The sequence below is a fragment of the Oncorhynchus masou genome, chromosome 4 (assembly GCF_036934945.1).
Source record: "Oncorhynchus masou masou isolate Uvic2021 chromosome 4, UVic_Omas_1.1, whole genome shotgun sequence".
NCBI lineage: Eukaryota > Metazoa > Chordata > Actinopteri > Salmoniformes > Salmonidae > Oncorhynchus > Oncorhynchus masou.
Window position 1 is genome coordinate 9,973,610 of NC_088215.1, and position 23,162 is coordinate 9,996,771.

Sequence of the window (23,162 nt, forward strand, 5' to 3'; positions counted from 1 at the left end):
GTCCTTGTGGAACCTCAAGGCATGAGAGTGCCATGTCAACTCCATGTGTTTTTGTGTCCGTGCACTGCATGCTTGTGTGTGTGTGTGGGTATGTATTTAGGTGTGTGTATGCGTTTGCCTCGTTGTGTCTGTGATCCCTCACCGCTTTGCAGCGTGCCTGCAGATCGACTATTTGCGCGAGCAGGGAGCTGATCTCCTCCTGCTGCCTGAGAGTGTCCTCCACCTTACGGGCCAACTCATCAGACAGGTCCACCACCTGCTTATTCACAGAGGCTGGGGGAGGGAGGTAGAACAAAAAGATTGAGGGAGAGAAGACGAGAGAGAGAGGAAAAAGAGGAGGGAGCGAGACGGAGAGGGTTAGTATGAGTACACAGTACGAACACATACTGTTTTCACTCACTCACCAATTACCTCTCCCCTCAGGAACACAGTAATACCGTATACATGAACAAATATGTATAGTATTACACGGTAGTACATTGTAGTATACTCACTGAGTTCCTCCACACACACCATCATCAGCTCCTGCTCTTGTTCCTCATAGTTAGCGGTCTCTGACGTCAGTTCAGTGGCCTGTGGAGTGACAACATCGATGGCATTAGCATCAACAAGTTTCCAATCCACTTCAATGACTTCAGGTATTTCGAGGTAGTCAGTGTTCCACACCTCACAGCGCAGTTTGAGGTTCTCCTCCTCCAGACCTTTGAGTTTCTGCTGTATGAAGTCATAATTGACAAAGTTACTGAGGGAGTTAGACGACTCGTTCCTCTTCATTCTGAAAACCAGGAGAAAGGGAGAAGGCGGTCAGATTTTAAGTCTTACGTTTACCTGCCAAAGTTGTGTTGATATGCCTGAGGGGGATGTACGATGTGTATGTGTACCCTGCAGTGTATGTGTGTGCGCGTGTACTCACAGTGTGTGTGAGTCGGAGGCGTTCTCGATCTCCTCTGTGCTGGCGTACAAGTGGAGCAGGTCGTCTCTCATGGAGAGCTCATGTCGCAGCTGGGCTATCTGGTGAATGGGAACCAGGAAGTAGGAACCAGGGTCAGAGTACTGAACTAGGATCTATCATGTACATTGGTCGCCATTCCTGGTCTGGGCGAGAGTTACTGGGTGCGCAGGCTTTTGATCCTGCCTAGCATTAATGCAATGATTCAAGTGATACAAGGTGTGATACAAGCTGTGTTAATGCCGGGCTGGAACAAAAGACTACATACACTGTAAATTTCATATTCCAGGACCAAAATAAGTGTGTATTTTGTCTCGCTAAATACTATATGCTCCAGTACTACTGTATTCTGTCTGTAATAGGTGAGATATATCAAAGTAGGGCTACAGTGATGGTCTCATACCTCTTCCGTAGCGATCTCCAGCTGTTCGTCCATTAACTCATTCCGTGCCGTTAGATCCCGATTCTGCTTGAGCAGTGACTGGCCAATCCGGGCCGCCAACTCGAGGTCCCGCTCTTTCTGCCAGACGACAAAACGGTTTGATGTTCTTCATTTTGTGATCTAGTTACAGTCTAGTTTCTAGCAGAAGACTTGTTTACCATTCTAGCAACATGCTTATGGCTGATGACTATCGTGACTTGCTCAAAATGTATAATATACCCAGTTGCACATTATTCAATACAACTTCATTTGTCCCTGGGGGGGGGGGGGGGGGGGGGGGGGCGATTAAGGGTTTACGCATGAAAACAATCCTTTTATATTTATTTACCTCTTCCAGTAGGTGGGTGACAGCCTCGATGTCATGGTACGTCTTAGTGACCTGGCCCACTCTCTCTGAACACAGCACTGTAGGGGGGAGATGGGGAATGGAGGGAGAAAAGAAAAATACCTGGTTAATATATAGTTCACTGAAAAGTAGGAGAGGGCCATTGGACCGTGAATTATTCGGACAGTATAGGGACAGTAACTTTCTGGTTAGAGACTTAATTGGTCACGGGAGCTAAGATAATTTCTGGCGTTACACGGACTACACAATTCAGTTCATTTGACCACGAGATCGGGAAATAAAACTTTTGACAGGTAAAAGCTACCTTCCCAGAGGACCAGGTCATCATTGTCCCGCAACCATGTCCTCTCTTATCCCCTCTCTTTCTGTGAATGACTCACGGTCAACAGCAGTTGAAAGGCAACAGACCGGGGCGCTGACCACAACATTACCACGCAGCCAAGTCAGTCAGAGCTTATCCTCCTAGCCTGATCCTCATTACAGGGATAAGACCCATCTCTCTCTTCCCCTCTGATATAAATACACTACAGCACAAGCTGCTGTAGGACACTGTAATGAGGACAGTTAACCCCCAGTAGGAAGTTAGGCTGGATATCTATGGCAGTGATTCTAGAGCGGTCTGGTTATAAACAGGTCAGTTAGATTACTGGTTGGTGAATGGACACGGCGACCCTGTTCAGAACTGATGGGTGAATAGTGTTTATCCTGTTTGGAAGCCGAGCCACGGAGTTACAGTTGATGTTTTGTTCATCATAGTGACCATTCCGGTGACCTAAAGAAGTGGGACCCATGGTTTCTCTGCAAGGCCTCATCTCCATATAATCCAAAGATATGTTTCTATGCCGACCAGCCGGGACTATTTCCATCAGCATACATCCTGCAGATGTAGGCTCAGGTCCATGTAGTAACACACCCCTATGTTCAAATCAGCCTTTCAAACCCCCCTTTGATCAAAAATCTGGCTGGCGTCAAGGAGATTGTACAGTAGATTCAAATAATTAAAGTGAGGGGCAGCATTTGGCTGAAAACGGGGTGACTGTGTAACAGTATCCGTGAGCCAATTATCTAATGGAATGAAATGGTCCTGGGCCGGATCTACTGTATGCCTACAGTCATTAATCCTTTGAACCCTTTAAGAAAGTAGTGTGTGTCCTTGTTCAGAGGTGATGGGGGGGGGTCTGCAGCGTGGAGAAAAAGAGATTTCGGGAGAGAAATAGAGAAGGAGAGATACAGAGAATGAAATAAAAAGGAGAAAGGGGGAAAGAAAGAGTGAGAGAGAGAAATAACATCTTGTTCTAGGATACTGAGACCGGTCCACAGAAGCAGGTGGTGGTTGAGTTGGATCCAACGGCTTCCCGCAGCACTGGGCACGGGCACTAGCAGACTGCAGCTACAGTGCCAACTTAACCCCTGCAGACAGACAGAGCTGCTACTTATGCACCAAAAGAAGTGCCAATACATTGCAGTAGAGTAGAGCAGAGCAAGTGTCCAGTTTTCAATAACTAACTGGGATGGGCTAACTGCTAATGTTCCCAACTGGAATTACAATTAAAATAGCTTCCTCCATAGAACAAAAAGGCACATTTTCTAATATGGCTAGGCCTACTTCAATTAAAGTAGCTTCCTAGAACAAAAGACTCATTATAAAATCAGGTCACTACAATTGAAATGGCTCTATCCATGTAACAATTCCTAATTGTACTATTATCAAAATAGCTTTTGTTCTATGGGTGAATCTAACAAGCTAACTGGCTAACGTCCTGCAAATCCGATGGTTGCATGGTAATTTACTGGGAGTACATACCTATGCTAATGCTAAATCCCCATTTAGCTTCCCCAAAAGCTTCTCAATCTTTACAAGCTCAAGTTATCCTTTTTGTAAATCAGGCTAAAAAAAACAAACATTATAGACTGGACTACTTTCCAGACAAGAAAAAGGTATTTAAATACAGACACACTGCAGACAGAACACTGCGTTGGACTATCGAGAAGAACTAATGCTGAATTTGTATCAAGCTGTCAACTTAATTTCTTAATTTATTTTCACAGTGCCAAGCTTGATTGATTTCTTTGGAAAGAAAATGTTTCTAGAATGATGACATCTGAGAGGAATATCCCTTTATAAGCTATGCCACAGTACAGTACAGTTGACTGCGTGTGTAATACATAAAAAAGGCTTACTGTATTTGCCGTCTAAGACTCCGCTACAGATGGTCTCATGGGGCTCTTTGACTGAGGGATTTCCTAGCTGACTGTACCCAAACCAAGAGGGTTGAGAGTAGATCCTGTACAGTACATAGGAGCCTACGGAATTAACAGGGATCCATAGGGATCAAACCCACGAGCTCAACTCTGTCCTCTGTCAGTCTGATTCTCGCATCCCTACAGACGTTATCAAAAGACTTTCTACCGATCTTCTTGGAACGCCCATTCTGAGGTATTAGGCTACTAATACAAGGCAGGCCATTGTACCTGCACGTGACATCACAATACCGCCATCTTCCTGCCCTGATCCATTTAGCTGTGTGGTGCAGGGGTCAGGGAGAAAGAGACAGCCAGTACACCAATGTCCTGCCTAGAGGGTCATTGAGGCAGAATGGCAGTAAAGAGCCAGTGAATCTCAAGATTGAACTTGGGTCTATAAACAATAAAACCCAATTGACTATTTGGTATGAAATATTAGTCCTAGACAAATATATCCAGCCTCTAGCGCTACATAATTTATGATTACAGCATTAGCCTAGTTAATTCCATGTAATACTAAATGATGACAAGGGAGATGATAAATCATCATTTGTGGCATAAACTGCACCCAGGTTAAAGTTTCTGCCTGTCTGTGGTGGAGGCAGCCCGGATTACATCATCGTCAAATCATCAAATCCTTTGCGTCAAATCCCTTGAGTAGCAGTGCCTACAGATTACAGCTGTACTGTATTTGTGTAATGAAATATTATAATTCATCCAATTTTATTTAGCCATTGTGTAAGAGTCATCTACAGCCAGAGATTTTCTAGAAAAGTCTGTTCGTTTTCTGGGTCTGTGCCAGCATCTATGCCAGTGTCGCAGTACACTGACAGAAAAGGTGCCAGCCATCCAGCACGCAGCCCATTCAGACAAAGGACCAAATGGAGGCTGAAAAGAAAGACATTCTCTAGCTGAAATAGGTCGCTTCTTAGCAACTATATATCTGTGTGTTCAAAGCAGTGTGCCCCTTTAATCTGCAAGTTAAACCCTCGATAGGGTACAATCATTTCTGATTTACATTGCAAAGAATCAATCTAGAATATTCTGAGGTAGAATGAATAATCTGCCGTATTCTTATTTCATATACTCAGTATTATACTATAGTAGTATCACTATTATACACTCGGTGGCCAGAGTATTTGGTACACCCATCTAGTACTGAGTCGGACCCCCTTTGCCTCCAGAACAGCCTGAATTATTTGGGGCATGGACCTGTTGCTCAATTGGTATCAACGGACCTAACGTGCACCAGGAAAACCTTCCCCACACCATTACACCACCAGCCTGTACCGTTGACACCAGGCAGGATGAGGTCTTCTTGTTTTTACCTGAACGGAATGGAACCTGATGTGGTCGTCTGCTGCAATAGCCCATCCCCGACAAGGACCGACGAGTTGTGTGTTCCAAGATACTGGAACCGGCGCGCCTGGCACCGACGATCATACCACGCTCAAAGTGGCTTAGGTCACTCGTTTTGCCCATTCTAACATTCAATCGAACAGTAACTGAATGTCTTGATGCCTGCTTTATATAGCAAGCCCCGGCCACGTGACTCCATTTTCGTGAATGGGGGGGTGTACCTAATAAACAGGCCACTCACTGAGTGTATATTATACTGTAACCCAGCATATGGAGTATTGCTAGAGGTACTGAGTGAAGACAATTAACTAGGATGTGAATCTAGGGAGTAATCATGATACCTGCCACATTGAAGGACCATAACAAAACAGCATGGTTGGGACCAGCTTATCATTTCACCAATTTAGGGTTTGAATTGAAAATTCTATTAAATGCCCACTGAAACAATTATGGACAATTACCCAATTCAAACATGAGGGGTCGGTTAAATTTCTTAATTCAATGTAGTTAAGATGATGTGATAGATCCCACCTTTACAAAACATCGTTCTCATCAGGGCAAATGGACAGTACGAGAACATACCCACTGGGCAAAAACTGGTTGAGTCAACATTTTTTCACGCAATTCCAACCACAAACAAATCTATGTGATGGCATTGAATCAACGTGGAAAATGAATTGGATTTGCAAAAAGTCATCAGCGTAAGGGCATTTAGACACCCAACCTTTAACATAAATCCAATAACGTGAAATGTCGTCATTTTCATTTCACGTTGAATTCACGTTAGTTAACAACTCAACCAAAGGCAAATCAAAACTAGATGTTGAACTGACATCTGTGCCCAGTGGGTAGCCAGTATCTCCATGTTTTTGACCTTCATATTGAGTCCTAAAAGTCCACACAAACATTTTCCGGCCAGTCTGTCTACTGCAGCCCAAAGTCAATGACACTCAAAAGGCACAGAGACAATACACCACAGAAAACACCGCAGCTGCTGACGGAAAACACACAAACTGCTGCTAAGAACACACACTGTGGCTCAGTGACCTTCACACTCAATGGGGAGAACTGCAAGCTCAGTATACCTGGCAGCCCGTGTTCACTGGAGGTAAGTTATACACTTGGCATGTGTGACTTCAAGGACTCAAAAAGTAGAGACAAAGATCAGGCTTTCGGATATTCATATACACGCGTGTGCAGCCAGTCAATAACCTATCCACGTGTTACCGTACGTGAATGAAATCACAGCAGAACGAACCATTCATACAACAACGAATCCATGCATAAGCACCTTCCCAGCCATACCATCACTCACTTAGCTTGACTGTAAGCTGCACAGACTCGACAGTGTGTTTACAGCGCAGCAACGCTGCCAACAAGACAGATGTATGGCTGCAGAATCACCCTGATCGCCTGCAACTCCCTTCTCCCCCCCCCTCTCAACCTCCTCCATTGCTCCCTCGATCCTTGCTCCTCTCTCAGTCCCTCTCTTCTCTCTGTCCGTCTCTCATCCTCCCTTTACTCCCTCACCTTGCATCAGTTCCCTGCACAGACTCTCTTTGCTGTGTGGCTTTCCTCCCTCCTCCACCTCCTCTTCTTCCTCCTCCTCCTGGCTCCCGTGGCCACTCTCCTTCTCTTCCTCCTCCTCCTCGGAAGCAGAGGAGCTCCACACCTCCATGGTGACCGGACAGAAGCCCTCTTCCATCCCTCCTTCTGTTATATTTCTCTATTTATTCTTGTTCTTCTGTTCCTTGCTTCAGCTCTACGCCCGTCCCAATAAACCGATGCTCTGTTGCGTGTCCAAAACAGTATCCTCCTCCGTGTGTCCCTGTGACTGTGTGGGCGTGTGTTACGTGTGTGAGAGGAGACTGAGCTGTCCTTAGTATTAATACGTAATCCCTCTGACTGGGAGGTCCATCTGTCGTTACCCTCCTGTTTATATCAACCTGGCCACACTGGACTGTGGGAGCACAGAAAGAGGAGGAGGGGTGTCGGAGGTAGCTTGAGACCAAAACAACGCATAAAAGCTAAAATAGATCATACCTAACTTTGCCTAAGAACTATACATATAGAAATGAAAGGCTTTAATATAAAACTCAATTCCAATTATAATCTGGTTTCGCAAGAGAATGCACTTAGTCCCTGCACCCCCGTGAAGCAGAGTAAGATGGTACGTTCCAGCTAAGGCCATGACTGTTGTCTCCCTGCACACATAATATTGGTGCAGACTGAGCCACACCCCCTTCCAGAGGGAGAGGAATGCAACACCGACACTGTACACACAGACTGGGATTGTAAATCGACTGTTGATGTTTGTGTAGACTGTTGCTGTTTGTGTGGAGAGAGGGGAGGTGTCTGAGAGGGAAAGTGATATATGAATTGATTTCAAGCTGGGTTTTCAGCAGGGCCTCTCGATTTACTCTTTAGTGTATTAGCACTGCACAATCCTCACATGCACAGTAAAATAATGCAAACACAATAAGTTCCTCAATTCTCAATGCAAATACACTTGATGAATGTATACACATGAACTGCAAACGTACAAACTGGAGAGATGCCCATTGTGTTCATGTTTTCCAATTAATGGTCTGTATTGACGGAGTTCAAATAAAGATATCCCAAAGTACAAAGGATGCTTATTTCACATCAACTGATACGTGTCAAAACAATATATCAGATATATGCCAGGTATGCTTTATTGACATATAACAACTTAGTATAGAGAAAAACACACCCCTGAAGTCTAGCCTTCACCACCATCATCATCATCACTTCATCCACCCAGTGCTCCTCCCCCCCCCCCCTGTTGCTACCCTGGCACGCAAGTGTCCTCTCCAAATCAAATATTAACCTCCCCTTCATAAATGTTTCACCCGCAGACAGCTTCCTTCTGGTCGAGTGCAGCAGGCAAGGGGCGGCTGGGACACAATTTTCACCTTCTCCCCCTTCTCTTTTCCTTCCTCTCTTTACAAAAATGGGGACCTGAACCAGCGATCCATCAGCCACCACTCCCCCCCCCCATCCACCCCACACACACACACACACACAGTTCCCCAAGTGCTGCCCCTCAACCATCCGAGACCCCCCACACACTCCACCCCAGCCTAGCCATTGTTAGTGTGCATACAAATAGCACTGCAAGCAACCTGACAATCTTATATTGACATAAAATGATGTCACTTATGTAATATCATGCTAATAACAGTGGAAGGATCAAGTAAAGTGTTACCAAGAGCTGCTACACTAATTCAAGGACAAATCCGTTCTGCCTCCGCAGATATGGACAAAAACACAAGTTCCTAATCAATATTGACACAAGAAACCGCTTTGCACTGATATCACCTCCTTGCAATCAACCAATGGAAAGAACACACCCCTTAGAGGTCAATGGCCAAATCGTTTTATGGGCGCCTATGGTTTACGTGGAATCACAGTCAGAGCAAAACAACACCGTAAGCTCCGTATCACTGATCAGATAAAGAGCGAATGAGCCAGTGTAAAGTACACTACGAAGTGATCACATAGCTAGATACTCATTGATCAACAGCGACATATGAAGAGTGGAATCAGTCCCGTTCCGCTCTTTGAAGTGGTCAGCTGTCCAGCGCAACGGCAAAACACAAAGGTTGCATCTGAAATCCCCCCCCCCCTACTCCCTGTCTAGTGCCCTACTTTTGAACAGAGCCCGGGTCAAAAGTAGTGCACTACACAGGGAATAGGATGCCATGTCAGACGCATCCAGAGACTGGGTTGTTTGTCATAGGGGTTAGCTCCCTTTACTTCCATGGGCACCCACCCATATCCCTGCCAGTTATGTTAAGACTGTAAGCTGAACCGGTATTTCAACGCAACAGAGACAGACACAAAGGACTACTTCCTAATACGTCTGTAACTGGAATGAAGTTGAATCGTTTAAAAAGGATGACAGAGATGGAGAGAGAGGCGGGGGGAAAAGGGAGGGGAAAAAAGAAGTCAGGAGACAGAAGGTGCATGAAAGAGCAGGAAATAACAGAGAAAAGGGAGTAAGAGAAACACACTGAATTGCTATAAAAGGAGACAGCTAGAGGAGGGTAGAAAGTGAGAGACGCAGTGAATGGGTCAACCCACAGATGGCACAGAGAGCAAAAGCAGGGGGAGGGAACAGATTTAGATCCGAACAGGTGTGCACCACGGTAGATTGCCAGAAGAAGGACAACCAAATAAGAGGTGTACAGAGGTTACGTGCGTGCTAAGAAGCTAATGTCAACACGGGACCAGCTTTAAGGCACAGCTGTGTGTCGGCTGACTGGCTGTGTACCAGTCTGACCTGTGCTCTGCAAAGAAGACAGAGTGAAAGGAGGGTACAGCCTATCCTGCCTTATGGGGGATTATTCTCACTATTTTATTGAAATCTGGCAACCCTAGTATCCCTGGCACTGTACCCCCAGTTACGATCACCTTGAATGAAAGGAGAGTAGTCTTTCCTGCTTTATGGGGGATTATTCTCACTATCTTATTGGAATCTGGCAACCCTATTATCCCTGGCACTGTACCCCCAGTTACAATCACCTTGAATGAAAGGAGAATAGTCTATCCTGCTTTATGGGGGATTATTCTCACTATCTTATTGGAATCTGGCAACCCTAGTATGCCTGGCAGTGTACCCCCAGTTACGATTGGCTTGAGTGAAGGAGAGTAGTCTATCCTGTCTTACATTCAATCCTATGGGAACCAACATGGCAACGTACCCCTAGTCACGATTGGCTTGAGTGTAGGACCGGGACAAAAGCAGTCTCATGATACTCGTAAGTATCTAGTATCTTGGCAAGGAAACAAAACACAGAGTGGATTTAACTTATTTAGGAAAACAGTCCTAATGTTGGAAACAAACATCATTATGATGTCATCCAGAGTCACATGTATTTATTTTCCAAGCTATAGCACAATATTTTACATACAGCAGGTTTTTAAATATTGCAATACTGGTATCGTCCCAACTCTACTTTAGTGAAAGGACGGTATAGCCTATCCTGCCTAATGGGGGAGTTAACCATGCAATCCTATGGAAACCTGGCAACCCTAGTACTGCACTGATGAGGTCAGAAGTTGAAAATGATCAACTAACACTTAAGGTTAACACCAATTCAGACTTCTGTGCCAATGTGAAACGAATGTCAACACGTGAAATCCGGTCGCTGTGCCCAACTCAAGCTCTGTATGCTTTCCTAATAACATAGACCGCATCAGATACAAGAAAATGCCATCTTTGATGATATCATAATGTCAGACAAGACTGGCATTTCGCCTGTTTAGCCGCCGCCCACTTGTTTTGTTTTGCAAATGCATGGCAACGTATATTTTTATTTATTCAACCTTTATGTCACCAGGCTGTCCCATTGAGGTAAAACCTGGCCAAAATGTTCAACCAATCTTAAACGTCCGTCTCTATTTGAGACCTCCGACTTTAATAACCTCTTCGGGACGTCTCTCTAAAGATTACACCAAAGGCCACAAATACACATAGCAAACCCAATCTCTGCGCGTTCAAACCTGTCACCTTTCTTACACCTCTCTGCTCTCGACTATGCTCACAAAGATATCTTTCAAATATGCACTACTGGTGGGTGGCTAAGACGACCAAGTCCTACACAGTGACGAGAGTACGGTCAGTGTCGCCGCGACGTCTGGAGAGCAGTCAGTGCTCGGGGCCAAGCCCTTTGTGAAAGGCTACTGTTAAAGTCAGTTCAGAACTGGAGGTGCAGAAGGAAACTGATTACAGCTAAGAGGCTAATCGGTTTATTGGCATTTGGCATCTGTGGCCCCAAGCATCAAGGGAAGGGATGTGGCTAGAGGATATGACACCTCCCCTAAAGTCACCAGAGGGAGGAGGGGAGGAGCTTCTGTTAGCTCCTCTACTAAACAGACCATACATACATGTGTGTACTATTGTACTGTACTGATAAATGGAGATTCTGATATTATAGTGTCCCGTTAAGGTGATTGTGACAAGTGGAGTAGCATTGTAACAGTCGGCAGCATGTTCATGTTCAGTGTTGGATTTGGGTAAACTCAGTGTTTGTTACGTTAGATTGAGGGATACAGTATGCAGGCTTCCATGTACCGAATCAATTGTTTCTCCATAGAATCAGACAATCTTGTGACTATGATCAATTTCACCCATATCTGTCTCCAGCTCATATTTGAGCATTTACCTCTATAACATTACCCCATTAAAACAATCACAATATTGTTGCAAAAACATTCACAAATCTCATTAGATTTGTTTTTCCACATCTACGTAGGGGAGTCAAGCGAAAACACTTTGTTGAAAGGACAATTGAAACAGATATCATCTTCAGACAGACCTTAACTCGGGATTCTGCGTCAGACCGATAGGAAGAATGTTCACCTCAGATTTAGAGTTTCTTGATAAACTAGCAGGAGTTTACCATGGTTGTTATATACGGTACTTCCTGTTGGCAACGTGCCGCCAACCAAGCCCTTTGGACCCATTCCACCCCATCTAACTCCAATCATTTAGTCACCGCTCCTGTGTGATTCTATTATGAGTGTGCTTTCAAGTGTGACTTAAACACACCAGGATAAATTGGTACAATATCAGATATATTATTGCGGGACATATTGCTACATTCACAATCAATGTCTTCACTTGTGGACACTACTAATGCATTACACTGTGTTGAGATGTCTTATTTCTTCCAATTGTGTTTGTCTCACAGGCAAGGAGTCAGACCACAAGCTCTTCAGATCCACACCATATGGATGACCTGATAATGGCAATAGAGAGAGAGATTATCCCACCATAGTTGTACTATAAAGCCTAGTGATTAAAGGATATGTGTAATCTGTGTACAAGTTTCCATTGACCAATTCCAAAGCATATGTGAGGGGTCAATTCACAGTAGGACTTTAAGATGGAATTGCTGTATGCTAAAACATTGACGATAAAACACTAGTGGGCTGTTCAATTCCGGGCCTGGAGTGCCGAAACATTTTTTTTTTTTTTTTTCAACTTGGTAGTTAATTGCATTCACCTGTTGTCCCAGGTCTGAATTAGTCCCTAATTAGAAAGAGAGGACGCAAAACAGAAGTGTTTCAGCCCTACAGGAATAGCCCTGCGGCATTCAGTGCATATTCAACCTAGGTCGTGTATTGACTTCATTTTACCAGGTTAGGACACTAGATAGAGGACAGCATGTTCTCAACCCTGAAATATAAGAGACGCCTCCACAGAGGTACATGCAATAGCTTTGGGAGTAGGTAGCCCTGGTGCTGAATGGCGCAGGTACAGTACATCAAGTTGAGTATTTTTAAGCATCAGTTCCCGTAAGTGTCACACCTTGGTCTTAGTATTTTGTGTTTTAGTTAATTAGTTGATCAGAGCAGGGTGTGACATGGGTTTATTGTTTGTTGTAATGCTTAGTGGGGTTTTTTAGTTATTGGGATTGTAGCTGATTAGGGGTGTGTGTTACGTAGGTTTGGCTGCCTGAGGCGGTTCTCAATCAGAGTCAGGTGATTCTCGTTGTCTCTGATTGGGAACCGTATTTAGGTAGCCTGGTTTTCACTTTGTATTTGGTGGGTGATTGTTCCTGTCTCTGTGTAGTGTTCACCAGATAGGCTGTAATAGGTTTCACGTTCCGTTTGTTGTTTTTGTATTTATTCGTTATTTCATGTATAGTTCTGTTATTTGTTTCATTAAAGAACATGAGTAACCAACACGCTGCATTTCGGTCCGACTCTCTTTCGACAAACGAAGAACGTCGTTACAGTAAGGGCTGAAAGTAGAACTAATATCTTCCCGGTACAGGACCTCCGTCCCCCAAAAAATATAAACATAAACATAGAATTAAATATAGAATCCAAATCAATGTAAAATGATCTTTGTAGGCCTAGTCATAAAGATTTGTAATTTAACTTGAAAAATGTACGACCTTTTATTGTGGCATAAACACAACCAGTCATGATGTTTTGATCTGATTGTCAAACAATGACTTCAAAGCTGGGCTGGAGGAAGAAATCATAAAGCCACGGGACTATTTTGTATTTTTTTTACGAGGCATAAAAACTAAACAGTATGTTATGGTGTCGGGTGCATTTTTCTGGCTTGGTTTAGGTCCACTTGTAAAATCTATGCCAAGGCACATTGTAAAAAAATGGTTTGCCTCTTGTGCTTCCAACGGGGCTGGGCCCAGCACCTGACTCACACAATTGTCCAGTAACATTGATTTATTATGCAGTTTAAAAAAAAAGTTGATTAAGCAGTTAACCAATCAAGACAGGGCCCCCCTGTTACCCACGTGGGCCCCCTACCTCCTTCTCCTCCCCACATCTGACAATTAGCAGAGCAGCAGCAGGCTGTCTACACTCATTGACAGCGGGCTCCTGAGTCCTCCTGTGGTTGGCGGTTGCAGTAAAAACAAAAAGATATACAGTGCATTCGGAAAGTATTCAGACCCCTTGACTTTTTCCACATTTTGTTATGTTACAGCCTTATTCTAAAATTATTTATTTAAAAAAAAATCCACTTATCAATCAACACACAATACCCAATAATGACAAATCAAAAACATATTTTCAGATTTTTTTGCAAACGTACACTTACCGGTCAAAAGTTTTACAACACCTACTCATTCAAGGGTTTTTCTTTTTTTCCCTATTTTATACATTGTAGAATAATAGTGAAGACATCAAAACTATGAAATAGCACATATGGAATCATATAGTAACCATAAAAAGTGTTAAACAAATCAAAATCTATTTCATATTTCAGATTCTTCAAATAGCCACCCTTTGCCTTGATGACAGTTTTACAGTCTTGGCATTCTCTCAACCAGCTTCATGAGGTAGTCACCTGGAATGCATTTCAATTAACAGAGGTGCCGCCTTAAAGTTAATTTGTGGAATTTCTTTCCTTCTTAATGCGTTTGAGCCAATCAGTTGTGTTGTGACAAGGTAGGGGTGGTATACAGAAGATAGCCCTATTTGGTAAAATACCAAGTCCATATTATGGCAAGAACAGCTCAAATAAGCAAAGAGAAATGACAGCATCATTACATTAAGACATAAAGGTCAGTCAATATAGAACATTTCAAGAACTTTGAAAGTTTCTTCAAGTGCAGTCACAAAAACCATCAAGCACTGTGATGAAATCGGCTCTCATGAGGACCGCCACAGCAACGAAAGACCCTGAGTTACCTCTGCTGCAGAGGATAAGTTCATTAGAGTTACCATCCTCAGAAATTGCAGCCCAAATAAATGCTTCAAGGAGTTCAAGTAACAGACACATCTCAACATCAAATGTTCAAAGGAGACTGAGACTGTGAGAATCAGGCCTTCATGGTCGAACTGCTGCAAAGAAACCACTACTAAAGGACACCAATAAGAAGAAGAAACAAGAGCAATGGACATTAGACCGGTGGAAATGTGTCCTTTGGTCTATTGTTCAAATTGGAGATTTTTTGTTCCAACCGCCGTGTCTTTGTGAGACGCAGTGTGGGTGAATTCATGATCTCTGCATGTGTATTTCCCATCGTAAAGCATGAAGGAGGTGGTGTTATGGTGTGGGGGTGCTTTGCTGGTGACACTGTCTGTGATTTACTTAGTATTCAAGGCACACTTAACCAGCATGGCTACCACAGCGATACACCATCACATTTGATTTGGGCTTATTGGGACTCTCATTTGTTTTTCAACAGGACAATGACCCAACACACCTCCAGGCTGTGTAAGGGCTATTTTACCAAGAAGGAGAGTGATGGAGTGCTGCATCAGATGACCTGGCCTCCACAATCCCCCGACCTCAAACAAATTGAGATGGTTTGGGATGAGTTGGACCTCAGAGTGAAAGAAAAGCAGCCAACAAGTGCTCGGCATATGTGGGAACTCCTTCATGACTGTTGGAAAAGCATTCCAGGTGAAGCTGGATGAGAGAATGCCAAGAGTGTGCAAAGCTGTCATCAAGGAAAAGGGTGGCTACTTTGAAGAATCTCAAATATAAAATATATTTTGATTTGTTTTTGGTTATTATTCTACAATGTATAAAATAGTAAAAATAAAGAAAAACCCTTGAATGAGTAGGTGTTCCCTTTACTCAGTACTTTGTTGGTAGCGATTACAGCCTTGAATCTTGGGAATGACGCTACAAGCTTGGCACACCTGTATTTGGGGAGTTTCTCCCATTCTTCTCTGTAGATTCTCTCAGGCTCTGTCAGGTTGGATGGGGAGGGTCGCTGCACAGCCATTTTCAGGTCTCTCCAGAGATGTTCTATCGAGTTCAAGTCTGGGCTCTGGCTGGGCCACTGAAGGACATTCAGAGACCTGTCCCGAAGCCAATCCTGCATTGTCTTGGCTGTGTGCTTAGGGTTGTTGTCCTGTTGGAAGGTGAACCTTCGCCCCAGTCTGAGGTCCTGAGCACTCTGGAGTAGGTTTTCATCAAGGATCTCTCTGTACTTTGCTCCGTTCATCTTTCCCTCGGTTCTGACTAGTCTTCGAGTCCCTGCTGCTGAAAAACACCCCCACAGCATGATGCTGCCACCCCCATGCTTCACCGTAGAGATGTCACTTCTGGAGGAAACCTGGTACGTTTGCCGTTCATCACCTGCCTGACCAAGGTCCTTCTCCCCTGATTGCTCAGTTTTGCTGGGTGGCCAGCTCTAGTTAGAGTCCTGGTGGTTCCAAACTTCTTCCATTTAAGAATGATGGAGGTCACTGTGTTTTAGTGACCTTTAATGCTGCAGACATTTTTTGGTACACTTCCCCAGATCTGTGCCTCGACACAATCCTGTCTCTGAGCTCTACTGACAATTCCTTTGACCTCATGGCTTGATTTTTGCTCTGACATGCACTGTCAAGACCTTGTGCCTTTCCAAATCATGGCCAATCAATTGAATTTACCACAGGTGGACTCCAATCAAGTTGAAGAAACATCTCAAGGATGATAAATGGAAACAGGATGCACCTGAGCTCTATTTTGAGTCTCGTCGCAAAGGGTCTGAAGAATACTTACGTAAATAAGGTAAAATGTTTTTTATTTTTTATAAATTTGCGGGAATTTCAAACAACCTTTTTACGCTTTGTCATTATGAGATATTGTGTGTATTGTGTGTGGATTGATGATATATATTTTTTAATAAGGCTGTAATGTTACAAAATGTGGAAAGGGGATGTGGTCTGAATACTTTCCGAATGCACTGTATATATTTTAATTTTTGAAATACATTTTTTGTTTTGCCTCTTGGGCCAACCATGGTCCTGGGCCCAGGGGCTTCCGCCCTGGTAAGCCCCTGCATTAATCCAGCCCTGCTTCAAAGGACTGCTTTTCTAGGCTACCTGTGAACATTTATCCACTGGTAACATATTTCCAGCCTCCAAACAGTGGTGAATTGGAAGAAACATCTGTTACAAGAAACACCAAAAAAGTATAATAACATTTGGCGTTTGTCATTAGCCTGAATTTAAGCGTCCACTACTGTCCACGTGCGTCTCGGTGTCAGCCACTCATGACTGCCTTGGAAAAATGTCTGTGTTTTCGTCAAATCACATCGCAATTTGGAGCGTAGGCTATTCCAGACATTTTCAAGTCCATCCGCAAATATTTCATGCCTCTGACATGTGGTAACGATGAATAATGGTGTAATATAGCCTACAGTTTTCTTGACATTTTATTTGAATAGGCTCATGTTCTACCGGTAAGAAGTACCCCCACTATTTATTTTGCTGGGACACCCTACCGGACCGCCTAAAACTCAAGCCAGCGGCTGCACCACATGAGAAGTTGATTCCCACCAATCTAAGTTGGTGAGGTGATTAACTAGTAAAACAGGTGCAGTACATTTGGCACACTAGTACCAGAGTCTTCTCCTGTGTTCGATGCCTAGCGTGGACAGAGTGGTGGACTTACAGAAGTACTTGAGCGTCTCTTCTATCTGATCGTGTGTGAGTCCCAGGGCGACCTCCGGGGGCAGCAGAGGGGTGTGGAGCCAGTCGTCGTGGTCGTAGCCAAACATGCAGTCCGCCCGCAGAGTGTAGTTAGGCAGTCCCTCAGACAGCAGGCTCACTATCTCCACCTCACTGTCGCCACCTGAACAAAGTTCTGACCGTGGAAATGGAGGGAGGGAGGTGTATGAGGGTGTGGCAGGGGAGATATGGGAGAACAAAAAGACAGCATTCATCACATTGGATTGAGCGCTCTGAAATATACAAGTCTCTGCTGCCCCCCTGAGGCACTGATTGGATGACACAGTTCCCACTCACCACATTTTTTAAAATTTATTTCACCTTTATTTAACCAGGTAGGCTAGTTGAGAACAAGTTCTCATTTGCAACTGCGACCTGTTTTTAATGCATTACATTAAAAACATGTAATTGAACACAGTTCCTGGATGCAGGATGATAGTCCAATCTAATGTCCCCTGCAATGCTTCTAAGAGACCCATCTCCCCACTAGCTTCTAACAAGTGCTGTCCAACATGAAAGTGAACCCATTATCCAATCCCTTATAAACCGTCTACTACATTCATTAACTGTGACCTACCTGTGAGGGTGGACACATCATGGCTTCCCCTATCCACTCTTTCCAGGAGGTCGCACTCCATTTTAAGGCCCTCATATAGGGGCAGGGTCTCTGCATCGAGGCCCCCAGACGCCTCCCCCTGCCCCCCATAAAGGGAGAGGGTCGACAAGGGGTCCAGTGGGGAATGTGAGGGCCAGAAGAAGAGATGAGGAGGAGAGGGATGAGAGTGGGACAGATTGACTGGGGCCGGGGTGTTCAGGCTGAGGGTGGAGACTCAGGGCTGGTCCCTGTGAGGGACTGAGGCCCCCTGGTGGATCAGGGAGAAACAGCAGGCTGATCGCACATCTGGTACCAGGGCTGGTCTGAGAGAGGGAGAGTGAAAAAAAAAGTGTGAGTGTTGCTAGGTTTCCATCCAATTTGTGACAGATTTTCATGTGAATATTCTAAAATCTGCATGAAAACATGTTCCCAGCAAAGATGTGTTTCCATCAAATTGACTTGTTGCAGATGATAAGTGTGTGATGACGTAATGCACATCAAAATACATTTTGCAGTTCAGTTCCCATGTACTGAATAAAAATACAAGTTAAATGAGGTTCCATCGCATTTTCAACTCTATTGATGGGTTTATCACTAAACAAAATTGCGTTAAATAGCGAATGTGGCAACTCTGGTATTGGCACCTTCACTCTAGCCAACACCGCACAGGGCGCTGGTACTATATCTACGACAAAAGGGTAATTAAATGGATTATTTTTATTTGTCAAACGGCAGTCAAGCATTGATGATCATGTCACCAGAATGAGACTCTTGATATTTATTGGAAAGCTCATTGCTTTTCACTTTCACCACCCTGTGAAGTTCATTATGCCTTGTTTAATCTGTAGCCTAATAAACTCCATGTGTGACTCCAAATTTACTTTGACATTGTGGTTATTATATCAATATTTGCATAAAAGCGCTTCAAACGACATTTCTCGCATAATTAATTTTGCAGACACAAAAAGATCCCACCTTGTCTAGTTTATTTTTGGAAAGTTTACTGAAACATTTTCTGTTTCCATCAGTCTTGTCATTACATTGTTTGTTTTTTTATCCGACATGTACTTCACTCGCATAAAAAGGTTGGACGGAAACCTGGTTAGAAAGATTCATTCAAGCCGACTATCTTTAATTCATCATCATCATCATAGTATTTTACGTTTTAGTACGGAATGGCATAACATTAAATGCCGTTTTACGTTTTGAACATGGGAATGCCATCAAATATGAACGTATCAAGAAAACTCTCGTCCCTTTACTGAAATGTATTTCACAAGTTTTTCCAGGTGAGATACTGAAATGATGCTCTCGTTTTCTATAACAGCCTGGTGAAAAGACATACAGATATAGGTCAAGTTTTTAAAAAAACATTTTTTTACTTCAGATACTTGAACTACAACTTTACAAGTATCTTCATCTTTTTAAAGCCACGTACAGTGTGTCATGCCTGCTCCAATTGTCTCACTAGGCTTCTTGGCCTTTCCCCAGAGATTTTAGGGTCAGAAAGCTAGTTACCCTAGCTACACACAGATCACGTTACAACCCGGAGCGCAACACACCACCTTATGACATTTAAACCAACACAGTTACTAAACAAAGCTTTACGAGGCATAGTAAAAGTGCTGTACATTCCAACTAGGACCGTGTGCTAAGGCTAGCTGCAACCTGTATTCGAGTAAATGCTCATTCTTTCTGTTTACGAAAGCAAAGAGAAACAGCTAGCCTTAGCACACGGTCCTAGTTGGGATGTACAGTACTTTTATTATGCCTCGCCTCATTTCCTCTTTGAATTACGTCACTAGCCAGCCTATTCAGTTACAGAATGATGTCCCTCTTCATAAGCCATATCACATTCACCTGCATGTCCGCCAGGAAATGCTGCGGGCCATCGTTCTGTAACTGAATAGCCTGGCTAGTGTCGTAATCCAAAGCCAAAGAGAAAATTAGGGGGGGGGGGGGGGGTGACATTCTAACAATGGGCAGCAAAGTAGCCTTAGTTTATTGTTGGGACTTGAAACAATTGTCACATCCAGTTTTGTCATATTTCGGTTGTTCATGTTTGGATACATCAGACCTCGGCAGTATCAAGGCCAGTGGATATCATACAATACATTAGCTATGCATTGCAGTCTGAGTCAAGGACATATTATATGAGGACCATTGGGTTAACAAAGCACTGACCGTCCATGTGGGTAGACAAAACATGTGACACACGCGCACACACACACACACACACACACACACACACACACTCAGCTGTGCGCAGCTTGCCCACACCCACTCAAGAGACAGATGAGAATGACAATCTCTCCTCCTTCCTCCCCCCTCGCCAACCCCCTTAATTAACTGAGTGTATTGCTCTGGTCACTCCACTTACAACTGTCAGAGGGAGCAGCAGGGTCGTATACATACTCTAGGTCTGGCTTTTACTGTATCCACCCCCACCACCAGGACGCATAACGTCTGGTAGTCCTGTAGCATGTTGTGCCTACTGACTAGAATGAAAAGTGGCACTTGTGTTTGCACTAGGATGCAAAATGAGGGTGTGTGGATGCAGTCCAAAATATCATGTTATTATACAATTATAAATGTCTTACTACCACGCCTTAAAGGACAAATAAAAAGATATTGAGGGGAATCAATTGGCATTTTGTTAATGGCACTCAACTAACCTGCAGCACAGTCTCACACACAAAACAAATGGAGTGTGCCCATGCACACACACACACACACACACATCATCTCTTTATCTGTCATATTTACATGCTGCCGAGGCCAAGTTGGCAGGCATTGTATTGTCGTCACATTTCGGGTCTATTATCTACCCCGCCAAGCGCAGTCTTGTAATCCCATTTAGAGGGGATCACCAGTGGGCATGGTTATTGGCCATCTCCCCCTGTCTCTTTCTTTGTGTGGTTGTCGTTGGGCCAGGCAGAATGCCAAGGGAAAGACCCTATTACGCTGCCCAGTGTGCCCACTGTACAACCCTGGGCTCCACCAGGCCCTCGCTCGCCAGATCAGCAAGCAAATTAACAGTCCAGAGAATCCACAGGCGCTGTGAGAAAACAATTGTCCATTTCCCTAGACAAACACACAGTGGGGTGCGGAAGGCTGGGCCACTAAGGACAAAGCCAAAAACATCCCTGAGGATGTGTTCTGCACAGTACATCCATAAGGATATAATCAAACACGTGTAGGCTACACAAGTTGCTCTTGAGAAATGTGGGAATGCACAGCAGTATGCTACGTGGTTTAACTCAAACAAGGGAAGTTACTTCAATCTGAATTTCAAGGATCGCAAACTACTTAATGTAAATGAGAAGTTAAAACGTTACCTTAATGTGTTATAGTTGCAAAGGGCACGTTCATCCAAGATGAGCAGTGCCAAAAGTAAAGGAATAATAAGTCAGGTATAAGTGTAACTCTCTAACTCTAATGGATGTCATTCTGAGGCTGACTGACCTTCCAGAGGACTCACGTTGAACTCGTCAATGCCGGGTTGGAAGAGCCCGTCTTTGGTGCTCTTTGGCCGTTCAGAAGGGGTGTGTACGTGTGTGGAGTCACACAGGAACGAGAGAGGAAGGAAGGGCAGACGAGGGTGCTACAGAAAGAAGCGAGGGAGGGAGGGGTAGAAAAGAGACAGTGAGGGTTGAGGAGGGAGGAGGGACACTTCCAGGGTACAGTACTTAGGAAAGTGGGAAGGGAGGGGGTAGGAAAGAGTGGGCAAACTGAGTTGGAGAGAGAGGGCACAGGAGGGAGGAGAGGGGCCCTTGAGAGAAGGGTACTTAGGAAAAGAGGGAAGAAAGAGATGAATGGGTCACACTCAATTTAGCCTGTCACCACCAGACTGAATAACAAATCAGAATTTGCAAACCGGCTGAGAGGGAAAAGCTTGTCAAACGCAAATCTCGCCTCTAATTGGCTGAGGGCCAAGGACTCTGGACCCATGGTCGCCCGGGCAACAGTTTGGTCATGTGCCGAAGCCCAACTGATGCCTCTGCCAGTAGGGATTTCATTCAAATGGCAAGTATGTGATTATTCAACTTCAAGATAGAAGCTTGTACTTTATCCACAAACCAGAGAAAAGCTCAAATTGGGCAAGATTTACAAGACCCTTTGCACTAGAGCGAAATCTGCACCTCGATAAACTAGTGTGAGATCTGCAGATAGATAAACTAGTGCTTGAATGATACCTTCCATTTCATTATTTAACACTACCATGAGATAGCAGCCTATATGGTCTCTCCTGATAGGCTTAAATCAAGGAGCTGACCAGGCCAACATGCACACAAGATTTAGTTATGGGTGACGAGATTAGAGCGTTTCTAATGATTGGGATTCAGGCTAATTATAGTGGCCTCATATAGGAGTGTTGCTCCCATATGGCTGTGTCTAAACTTGACAGTTAATGTAGTTTTTGTATTCTGATCATGGAATTCCGAACAATCACGCGTCTACACCTACATAGTTAGGGATAGGCGGGACGCAAATGTCTCAACTGGCCAATTGCCAGGGAAAATGCAGAGCGCCAGATTCAAATGAAATACTATCAAATTCAAACTTTCATTAAATCACACATGTAAGATACTCAATTAAAGCTACACTCGTTGTGAATCCAGCCAACATGTCAGATTTTTTAAATGCTTTTCAGCGAAAGCATAAGAAACTATTATCTGATAGCCTGCACCATCTGCACCAGCAGTAAACAAAAGGGTTAGCATATTTCAACCCTGCAGGCGCTACACAAAACGCTGAAATAAAATTTAAAACATGCATTACCTTTGACGAGCTTCTTTTGTTGGCACTCCAACATGTCCCATAAACATCACAATTGGTCCTTTTGTTCGATTAATTCCGTCCATATATATCCAAAATGTCCATTTATAAAGCGTGTTTGATCCAGAAAAAAACAGCTTACAAGAAACGCAACGTCACTACAAAATATTTCAAAAGTTGCCTATAAACTTTGCCAAAATATTTCAAACTACTTTTGTAATAGACTTAGATATTTTTAAACGTTAATAATCGATCAAATTGTAGATGGGGCAATCTGTGTTCAATACAGGAATGAAAACAAACCAGCGCCACTTTTCACGTCTTGCGCAACTCACAAAAGTGTACCCAGTTCCTAGTTGGCCTACTTCTTCATTGCACAAAGGAATAACCTTAACCAAATTCCAAAGACTGGTGACATCCAGTGGAAGCGGTAGGAACTGAAATCAGGTTATCCCTTGGCAATGACAAGTCAGGGAACAGAGGCAAAAAAAAA

General features: G+C 43.9%; 1 protein-coding gene across 4 annotated transcripts in view; it reads right to left on the bottom strand.

Moving 5' to 3' along the window:
• The window catches only part of LOC135523433 (trafficking kinesin-binding protein 1-like), a 40,106-nt gene that overhangs the window by 8,965 nt on the left and 7,979 nt on the right, over nucleotides 1-23,162 (bottom strand). For 3 of the 4 annotated variants that reach the window (XM_064950104.1, XM_064950128.1, XM_064950119.1), the window contains exons 3-10: nucleotides 17,873-18,213; nucleotides 17,240-17,431; nucleotides 1,720-1,796; nucleotides 1,353-1,469; nucleotides 914-1,011; nucleotides 667-775; nucleotides 495-573; nucleotides 143-273 (exon numbers count right to left, since the gene is read on the bottom strand). In XM_064950104.1, the coding sequence (XP_064806176.1) occupies nucleotides 143-273; nucleotides 495-573; nucleotides 667-775; nucleotides 914-1,011; nucleotides 1,353-1,469; nucleotides 1,720-1,796; nucleotides 17,240-17,431; nucleotides 17,873-17,933 (864 nt within the window). In that variant the 5' untranslated portion in view covers nucleotides 17,934-18,213. Of the gene's footprint in view, nucleotides 1-142; nucleotides 274-494; nucleotides 574-666; nucleotides 776-913; nucleotides 1,012-1,352; nucleotides 1,470-1,719; nucleotides 1,797-6,870; nucleotides 7,257-17,239; nucleotides 17,432-17,872; nucleotides 18,214-23,162 lie in introns of those variants that run through there. The other variant, XM_064950110.1, reaches the window with a different exon arrangement.